The sequence below is a fragment of the Glycine soja genome, chromosome 15 (genome assembly GCF_004193775.1).
Source record: "Glycine soja cultivar W05 chromosome 15, ASM419377v2, whole genome shotgun sequence".
In the NCBI taxonomy this organism is placed as follows: domain Eukaryota; kingdom Viridiplantae; phylum Streptophyta; class Magnoliopsida; order Fabales; family Fabaceae; genus Glycine; species Glycine soja.
In genome coordinates this window covers 21,417,558-21,428,274 of record NC_041016.1, presented here as the reverse complement: position 1 = coordinate 21,428,274, position 10,717 = coordinate 21,417,558, and the positions used below count along the sequence as shown (strand labels likewise).

At 34.6% G+C, this 10,717-nt stretch overlaps 1 protein-coding gene across 2 annotated transcripts; it reads right to left on the bottom strand.

Moving 5' to 3' along the window:
• Positions 1 to 3,075: 3,075 nt before the first annotated feature.
• LOC114388219 (gamma-soluble NSF attachment protein-like) lies at positions 3,076 to 10,318 on the bottom strand. Of its 2 annotated transcripts, none has more exons than XM_028348586.1 (9): positions 10,116 to 10,318; positions 9,564 to 9,631; positions 9,359 to 9,443; positions 8,992 to 9,150; positions 8,079 to 8,216; positions 6,173 to 6,251; positions 4,603 to 4,682; positions 4,143 to 4,272; positions 3,076 to 3,371 (listed from the first exon to the last, which is right to left on the bottom strand). In XM_028348586.1, exons 1-9 carry the CDS (start codon positions 10,160 to 10,162, stop codon positions 3,318 to 3,320), a joined length of 840 nt encoding a protein of 279 aa, XP_028204387.1. In that variant the 5' UTR covers positions 10,163 to 10,318; the 3' UTR covers positions 3,076 to 3,317. The 2 variants fall into 2 exon arrangements, with proteins under 2 accessions (XP_028204387.1, XP_028204386.1); XM_028348585.1 differs by having other exon boundaries at positions 3,076 to 3,357; positions 10,116 to 10,310.
• Positions 10,319 to 10,717: the final 399 nt, after the last annotated feature.

The window sequence follows — 10,717 nt, the reverse complement described above, 5'->3', positions numbered from 1 at the left end:
ATGCCACAATAACTTTTCACACGGAGGTCAGATTAAGGCGCATAATATATCGAGACGCTCGAAATTGAACAACGGAAGCTCTCGAAAAATTCAAATGGTCATAACTTTTACCTCGGATGTCGGATTCAGGAGCATCACATATCGACACACTCGAAATTAAACAACGGAAGCTCTCGAGAAATTCAAATGGTCATAACATTTCACTCGGATGTCTGATTCAGGCGCATCACATATCGAGACGCTCGAAATTGAACAATGAAAGCTCTCGAGAAATTCAAATGGTCATAACTTTTCACACGGAGTTAAACCAAGCTCATCAACTCCAAATCCGACTCGTCACTATTTATCTATCTCAAAGGTGATGTCAAACTCTACACATTTGTATATGTTGATGATATTTTAATTATAGGTAACAATGATCAAGCAATACATAGGTGCATTTCCACACTAGCTACGGTGTTCTCCATTAAGGACTTGGGATTCATTCATTTTTTCCTTGGGGTTAAAGCCATTCCTACCACTCAAGGACTATTCCTTAGTCAACACAAATATATTCATGACTTGCTTGACCGCACACAAATGGCAGATGCAAAAGTTCTTCATTCACCAATGTTCACCTTTTCTTAACTCACTCAATATGATGGCACAAGTGCAGTTGACGCTACTCAATATAGAAGCATCACAGGAGCCCTTCAGTATTTGTCAATAATAAGGCCAGACATAGCCTACACAGTCAACAAGCTCGCACAATTCATGCAGAGCCCATCCTCCACACACTTCACAACATTGAAAAGACTCCTTCGGTACCTAAAAGCCACACCATTTTTCATGGACTTCATTTAAAGCATTCATCTTCCAACACTTTCCATGCATTCAGTGATGTCGATTGGGCTGGAAATAGAGATGATTACACGTCCACATTTGCCCACATTACGTTCTATGGTGGTAACCCAATTTCTTGGAAGTCCTTCAAACAAAAAGCCATGGCACGCTCCTTCACAGAAGTTGAATACCGAGCTCTAGTGTCTGCATCTACAGAAGTTCTTTGGTTATCATCATTTTTGTTTGAACTTCATGTATGTATACCCACTACTCCTGCCATATATTGTGACAATTTGGGTGCTACCTACCTTGCTGTCAATCCAGTGGTGCATAGCCGCATGAAGCACATTGCCATAGACATCCACTTTGTCAGAGATCACGTTCGCAGTAACAACCTACTGGTCTAACATGTCTCTACCAAAGATCAACTTGCAAATTGCCTCACCAAACCCTTGTCAAGGCAACGACATCAAGATCTTCGTCTCAAGATAGGTGTAGCCGATTGTACCCCTATCTTGCTGGGGCGTGCTAAGATAATCTAGGAATAATTCATGAGAGGAGCTAATCTAGGAATAATTCTAGTAAAGCTGTCAAGTCTGATTGTAGCCGATTGGAGAGAATCAAGGAGTAATATTAGGAGTCAATTCAAAATTCAAATGTCATGTACTTTTTATATAGAACATATGTATGTTGTGAATATTAATGCAAATAATATCCTTATCATATTATACGCTCATTCCATAGTCCCTCATCAATCACCTTCTTGCGGTCCTCCTCATGGTCAAAGTTGAGCATAAAATAACCATTGTGGATGTCAAACATATCGAAACCTACTTTGAGTTTCCGCGTACGATCTAATTTGTCCCTCAAAATGGGATAAGCGATGCTTTTCCCAAGCAACTTGATGACCAAGGCATCTTGCCAAGGTGCATGGAGGCCTTCAAACACAGAATCATGGATATGAACCTTGGGCGTATGGGGATTCCCATCCTTATACTCAATCTTTGCTAAATTCTGCTTGAACAAATCCACCATAGGGCGCGAACCATACAATATTTTTCCCTGCATCCCCTTGTCTCGAAAAGATACTTTATTGCCACCTCCACCATCCAATGTCTCATTATTGGAGCCCTTAACCATTAATAGATCCCATACAGAACGTAAACCCTTACGACGAAGCCATTTAAAATTAAGACTTTCAATACAAATAGGCATATCATCAAAATTCTGGGGATTAGCCAAAAAATAAGATCCCTTGCAAGAGAATGAACAACTTAATATCATAAATCATTGAAAGGTGAAATTCTCATGGGATTTATTTACAAAATTTTTTAAAATTATTTATTTGAATGAAAAACTTAAATTACCTAAATGAAAATAATATTTTTTTTACATAAATGAAAATAATATTATATTTTAGTATAAAATAAATTCTAATTAGAAAAGGTTTCGCTTAGATGAAAGTTTTAAAAGGACATGTAAGAAAAGAGGTAAAAGAATATCATAATATTATCAAAATATACAAAACTTTATTTCAGACACGTGACAAATGTAGTGTCACTTATTATCTCTCTCTCACACAAGAAAAAAATAAAATAAAAGCAAAGTCACAATGATATGTTAAAGTTGATTTTGAGAAAGAGATGAATTTTTTATTATTGTAAAATATGAGAATAATGAATACTATTAATCATTGAATCTTATTTGAAATATTAAAATTAAAAGATAAATGTCCTAAAACTTGAGTTGAGTCCATATTTTAATGTGTTATCGAGTTTTTAATACCATAGTCTTCCCTAAAGGTGATGCTAGGTGCACCCAGCATTATTGTTGGTGCACCCAGCATTTTAAATGAATGAACGAAAATGTTCTTCACTCAAGTTGATTCGTATGAGTCATACGGATCAAGTTGATCCATATGAGTCATAGTTGATCCATATGACTCATACGGATCAACTTGATCCGTATGAGTTATAGTTGATCCATGAGTCATATGGATCAAGTTGATTCGTATGTTTAAATTATACTTACGGATTAAGTTCATCCATACAAATCATATGGATCAACCATAGGGTAATTTTGGAATTAACAAAAAATACGGGGTGCACAAGCAATAAAGCTGGTGCACCTAGCATCGCCCCTTCCCTAATCACCAGTAAAGGTTGTGAATTTCATAATACACTAAAATTGTGCCAAATACTTAGCCATCACCAAAAAAAATAAGCTTATCAACAAGTACATCCAAGTGGCATATCTCAATCGAATAAACAACAGCGCTCCTCTTATTACCTGCATTGCACATGTATCACAAAAGAACTGTTTTTTTTATACAAAAACCAATCTATAACTGATCAATTCAATTCACTCATTAAATTGAAATGGGTTCATCAACATTCCTACTAAATAGACACAGATAGAAAAAGAGCCAGGTTAAGTGAGGTCATTTTCATCGAGTGGCTCCTCTTCATCTTCAGCCTTGTTAGCCTTCAATGAACTCACATCGCCTGTTGGAAGTTTCCTCGCAAGCTTAATGATCTGCAGACAATGGACTGCAAAGTGTCATACAAAATTGACTCCACATATATATAAACCCATCAATAAAAGTAATAGCATCAGTAGTTACTGGTTGAAGATTGGATATGTTGCATAAAAATTTCGAAGGGCGGGTTAGAAAAACAGGACTGTTAAAAGCATACAAGGAAACAACAGCAGAAACCACAGGAAGCTTCTTAAACAGTAAGGTTTTCTTGTTATGAAGATGGCCACTGAACTGATAATTTGTGTGAAACAGTAAAAGAAGCAATGCTGAGCTCTGAGTCATCATGAAAGTATGTCAAGAATTGAGGTAGCGTGAAACACAGCAAGACGGTCTTATTCCTCAGAATTGCTTGAGTAGAGTTTATAAGATAATTTCTGGAGGCATGATGGGAATTTTCAGAATAGCCATGTTTTTGCCCTTACATTTACCGCTGCTCAAGGATAAACACTAAATGCTTTGGCTCTTGTAACCTGGTTATGCCTTAAAACATGTTTAATGACAGAATGCTACTACAAATTGTGCTTTGGAGGGATAAGAGGTTTTAGGCCAAGCACTAATGTACAAGACAACAAGATTAACAAATCACTGTAGCTAGCAAGTAACCCTTGAAACAAACTGAACAGTAAAAAACTGGGCAAAATCTTGGATATGAATTTGATAAGAGGAAGACCTAACACCATGACAACAACAAATCCACAAGTTTCTATGGCTAGCTTATACTGTACTCATTGCGTTTTACTTGACCCACATTCCAAAAGAACTTATAAACTAAATCACTTACCACATGGTCAAGATGTGAAATAACACTTGACTGAGCAATACGTTTGATTTCTTCAACATCTCCATCTGTGTAGGCAGCAAGTAGGTTGCTAGCACAACGATTCTGGTCACTTCTCAGAAAAGCATCAATCCTAGAGACACCACAAGCATTTATACCCATTTATTCATCATTATGGATAATCAATTCAAAGTAGTAGAAGACAAATTACAAAGAACTCTCAATCTTAAAAGCACAAATTTTACCGCATGATTTATACTATGAATATGATATTTTTGGAACAAGAGAAAATTAGAGCTGGAAATCAAAAGAAGCAAAGCTAATAACAGGGACAATAACAACAGCAATAATAATGACGATGAGTTCAATTCACAAAGAAGTTCTATAATGATCCACTTATCACATCATGTTGGTTGAGTTTGCAGGAACATGATAGCATAATAAGGAGGAGCCAGAAACTTACTGAGAACAGTCATTATAACACTTCTCAGCTTGGTTAAAGTCATGGGCATAAAGGTAGATAACAATTGCATTAAGATATGCCTGCATTTATGACAAGATATATGAGAGAATGTTTATCACAACAAAAAAAAATAAATCAATTTCAGCACATGATTCCCAAACATATAGAAACATTTCTCCACTTTCAGTGTATCAATGAATCAATGATGCAACAGCTATACACTATTATAAAAATGTCAGTCATCAGGGGACTGAAATAAAATATTTATCCACATCGTAAACACTAGACAAAGTTTTATGTTTGCCTGCAACTGTGTGACACAACTCTCCTCTTATATCTAGGCTTGGAACTGGCCATGTAAAAATGTGGAAGAATACTAAGCACAAGCATAGGCAGAGTTTCAAACAATATAATTTTGAATTAAAAAATCCAACTAACACAAAATACTCGAGCTTGTTTTAAAATATAATTTTACTAGTACTTGTTTTTCTGCTTTTATTTTGTTTCCTTTTATTCTTTATTTTGTACTCTTTCTTTTTCCCTCTAGGATTTCTTATCCTCTTCTACTGTATCATTCTCTTCTTTCTTAAAAAAAAAGTTACTTGGGCTTGGTAAAGGTTTCCTTAATTCACTGCATAAGTGCACCGCTGGGTTATACTTATTTTAGGATGAAATTTCTTCAAAAACCAGAATTTTAGGGAGAGAATGAGAAAACAAAGGAGATGTGACACAAAGGAAACACATTTAAATCATTACTCACAATGGCTCAATAAATAAATTTATAGCTTTGTTGACATAAAGACACAAATACAGTTTATTTTGGGAGCACTATAAACTAAGGAGATGTGACACATAAAGCGCATTTAAATCATTACTTACAATAGTTCAATACATAAGTTGACCCTATAGCTGTATTTAATATTGTATGATGACATAAAGACAAACACAGTTTATCTTGGTGCACTAAGTAAACTAAGTACTTGAACTCACCACAGTTTCCTAATTACTTAATGCTATATATTTTCTGTTATAGACACCCAAATTATCAGAAAGGAAATGACGTCCTCCAAAAAAAAAAAAAACAAATCAGAAAGATAGCAAAAAGAAAATTCCCCACAAGATTAATAGTTTCCTCAATAACATCAAACAATCACATTAAGCAACCTCCATATATTTATTTTTATTTACCACTTTAACAAGCCAGTTCATATAATCCTTAATTAGTTTGGCAGCAAATGCATTGCTTCAACCCTCCAACAAAGATCAAATCAATATCAACTTAAAAGGTACTACCCCTGAGCTCCGCTTTCTATAGATGCAACTTCAAACCTCCAGTTTCACAGGCTTAATTAGTGCCGCTATGAATAGGTATTGTTAACCTAGCCTTCCAAACAGGAAAAAACTACCAACATCAGAGTATTCACTACTTATTGCCATATTGTATAAAAAGTTCAAGCATATTCGTTCAGAAGGCCAACCTATAGCCAATTCTTTTCCTTTCAAGTCTGGGTTATATAAGAAATGACTTAAAAAGTTATAATACAAAATACAAAGCCTAAATATTCCAAACCTTGCACTGGCTATTGGTAGCATTACACTTGTCAGCTGCAAAGCCCAATCTCAACATGAAAGATGCTGCATCTGTATATCTGTGTAGTACGAAAACAAGCCCAACAAGATATGCAAGTCAACATACAAAAAATGAAATGTTCAGAAGTTGCATTTACAAAAATAATTTGTGTATTAAGTATTAACATTCTGCAAAAAACATCAATTCAGATTTGGAAAGTAGCAGTTCTAGCCTAACTGGTTGGCATTTTTTTTTATACAAAAAGAAAAAAGATAAGATTTTTACAGAAAGCTAGGAGAAAAAGGGTTCCTCCTGGGAGAAAAAAGAGGAAAAATCAATAGAGGTTCCCAGTCCCTCTAAAATGATCAAAAGCATAAAGTGTTACATCAAGTGGAAATCAAATGACTAAGACATTACTTCATTCAAAGAGCTTGTTTACTTAAAAGATGCGTTAATAGCCAAATGCACCAAACTGTAGCATAAACTTTATATTTCCACAAAAATGTTGCTTGTTTACTTATACCAAAGCTAGAAAAGGTAGTCAACAAGAGCTTCTCCAAGAAACTGGAACTCACCTGACACTCCAGAAAAGGCAAAGTGACAAACAAAGAATTGAACAAAGAAACAATTATGAACAATGTAAAAACAGGATGCAAGTGGATAAAGAAAACAACAAGCTTCGGGGAGGAAGAAAAAAGTGCTGTGACCTCATTTTATAGCAAGATAACCATTCAACTCTTTGATAAACTATTTTTGTCCCAGTAGTATGTTGTTAGTGTCAGATGTGCTTGGTGTAGTTAAATAAAATTCTAGTCTTCTTGATTTTCTGTTTTTCATGGGTATTTTAGTGAGTTGCTTATATTAGATATTGAATAGTGGTTTCAGCTGGGTGTGAATTCAAAAAATAGAGCTGGGTCTCCATTCAGTTGAAACCAGAGTCTACCCTGTGAAAAATCTTCAAGTCTCATATTACTATGTGTTTTCTATTACAAAAATGTATTCATGCTCATCTGATTAAGAATTCAGTTAATAAAATAAAAATAAAAATCTTCTTTGAAGCAGTGATTGTATAATGAAGACTTTGAGAATTCACACATTTTGTTTAATTCACATTATGCCAAATATTTTTGAGGTATCACCTAAAGCAACCACTGAAAAACTACTAATTTATGTTTTTCCTACTATTTAGTTTAACATCTTTGCTGTCAATTGTTATAAGAACAAGTGCTTTCTTGGCTACAAATCACTATCATTCTTTAGTTTAAAATTTATGTTGCTCTTTCCTGAATATGCAATAAATCCCTTTAAACCTCTAATTCACAATTGGGCAGTTCTATTCACTGCACCCAAACAGTCCCTAATATGGTCCTTTATCATCACATTGTTACTAGAAAATCATAGAAAGCCTTAAATACTACAAAACTCCAATTCATCTGATTTCCAGACCCTAACTTTTGGGCATTAAATTATTTAATTAATTTGCCATTCTATTTCAATTTGGTTATAACAGCTCAATCACATGCAACAAGTTGAACTTGAACATTAATAGGCATGAAATTAACAGAACGAAAATATAGACATTCTGCAGGATAATGACATAAAAGGACATGACAGAATAAAAAAAATACACAGGGCTGTGAATCTTGTAGAGTAGAGCTCCTCATTTAAGGCAATAGCAAACTCCATCCATGTTACACTACACTTTTTAAAACTCAACTATAGTATGACTTACGCTGTGTCAGATATGCCAACATACAAAAATTAAAACAAATGCAACTGATTGCACACAATATAATTACAATACACAAGTAAAAAACTTCATTTGGAAAAACAGTGGAAGAAGATAAGTTACTTCATAATCTATATACCATCAAAATGTATTGCCTCAATTTTTAACAAAACTTACTTTTCAAGTTTTATATAAACATTAGTGGCAGCACGATAAAGATCAAAGGCCATTTGTTCTCTTCCATCATCTTCGAGAATCGTACAAGCATCTGTATATAGCTGAATAGCTTCTTCAGACATGCTATCTTCCAGAGCACTACAGGGGGGAAAGGTATTAAGAAACATGTGGAGATAATAAGAGAGAAAGAATTTCCCAATATTTAGAATACAGATGCAATACATACATTAATTAGTGTTAGCTACATACAACTTAAAACATTTGCAACACTACATAATGAGATAAAATGAGAGTCATCATGATGTCGTAAATTTAACAGACTTATATGCATGACTTATAAATTTACTGATTCAAATTACTGTTTTTTAGTAACCATTGACTGAACATAAAAAAATAGATATCAAATCTTTTGTAGAAATGAATTTTATTTATTTATTAAAAAGGAAAGGGGGGAAACACAGCAATGATTAAGATAAGATATTCTCCAAAACAGAAAAGGAAACATATAGATAACTTCAAAAGATCATAAATGCAGCAATGCTGCCCAATCTCTATCCATATCTGAAATGACAACTGTTTAGAAACAGCCACGAGCAGCACATCAAAGAAAGGCCACATACACAACTCATCCCAAAGCAATTCAAAGGCCAGAGAAACAGCTTCAAAAAGTGACTAAAGCTTCGTAAACTAAACAGATTTTAGCCTCCATATTTAAACTACCAAACAAATGTACCAAAGGAACCCATAAACTACATGCTACAAGATTTTAGACTCCTTGATCAGTCTATTAGAGCATTCATATTATAAATTTTGTTAGACATTGGTGGTTAGTTGATTACTTCAGCATATAATAATAACAATAACAACAACATGGAATTTGAATTCAAAGCAAGAGGGTAGAGTATCTGTTTACCGGGCTCCCTTTGCAAGAGCATCTGATGCAGGTTGTGGTCTCCCACACTCCATATATAATTCAGATGCCTTTCGATAGAAGTCCACAACTTCTTGCCAGTGTCTTAGATCCTTTGCGAGAGCAGCAGCGGATTCCATGTGCTTAGCCGCATCCCAAGGTCTGGTTTACTTGTCAAGGAAACACAAAGAAGTACAGTTTAACGCAGTGAATCTAATAACATTAAAATATAGAGCACCATGATATTTTTTCCCCTTAATGTAAAAAAATGAAGTAGACTATACAACATTATAATATAAAGCACCATGATATTTTTTCCCCTTAATGGAAAAAATGAAGTAGACTATATTATCATATCATATAAGGATACGAAGAAAGCATTTCTTGTCCTTTCGAAGCTTTCTCATATGCTATTTTAGCATTCTCATAGTCCTTGGCAACTCTAAACCCATTAGCTGCAACAGAATACAAGTTTAGCAGATTCACCAATAACTTATCTTTTTCTCCAAAATATCATTTTGGCACAGAATAATTTGCACAAACAATCAAATATTAAGGGATCCTGAATATTTTACCTGCCTGCTCATAAAGAACAGTAGCACTTTTCCAATCCGCACTCCACCTCGTGAGACTGAGTCTTGTTCTGCAGTGAAAAGAAATATAAGGCAAAACCCATAGCTAATGGAAAGAGAAACAGCACAACTAATATGCCCAATTGGCTTAACCACAGTTAAATCATATTGAGAACATTAAGCAAATACACTGAAGATTCCCTCACACTACTGAAAAACAAAAACAAAAAATGACATCAAAGTAATGTAGTCCATCAAGTAGTTTGGTCAACCCCAATTCCGTGACCAGTATGATCCAACAGTATTTAGATCGCATCATTAGGACAAATCATGTTAAAACAAAATTGTATGCTTTATCAATTTTATTTTGTTATATATTATACATTCCGCTACGATCAACATGGAAAACCCACACAACAGAAGAATTAAACCTAGTTGCAGCAAAATCGACAGTATAATTTGAGTGTTAGATTGTGGCATTGAATTGAAGAGAAAAGGCAAAAAAAAAGGTTCCATAATACATAGGGGGAAATGAGAGAGAGAAGATGAACAGACAGTTTATCAGCTTTGACCATCAACTTGTCGGGATCAGAAGCTGCCATGGTTGGTTGGGTTGCGACTTCTGCAGTCCCTCCGATTCAAGTGTTCGAAGAACTCACCCTCCTAACATCACCCTCTGGGTCCACTCACACCCTCCCACGTGGCACAACTTTATCTCAAACAAATAAATAAAAAATGGAAAAGGTCGGTCCTCTGACATTCTAAGGTTCTAACTAATATTATAACACTTTCTTTTTAACATTCTGGATCTGATTGATTGAGCCACTAACTTAAGTGATAAATTCCGTCAATAAAATGAGTCCTGTGGAGAGAGTTCACGTATTCCGAATCTCCACTCAAGGTAGGGGTGGGAATAGGCTAGGCCGGCCTACAGGGGTCTACGACCTGGCCTAGTCTGACCTATTTAATTAAAAGGGTAGGCTCAGGCTTTTTTAAAAGCCTATTAAATTAAATAGACCAGGCTTAGACTTATTAAAAAGCATTATAAGCCTGATAGGCCGGCCTATATATATATATATATATATATATATATATATATATTATTTTTTGGGTATAATTAATATTATTTTTTAAAATTTCATTCCTATAATTAAGTA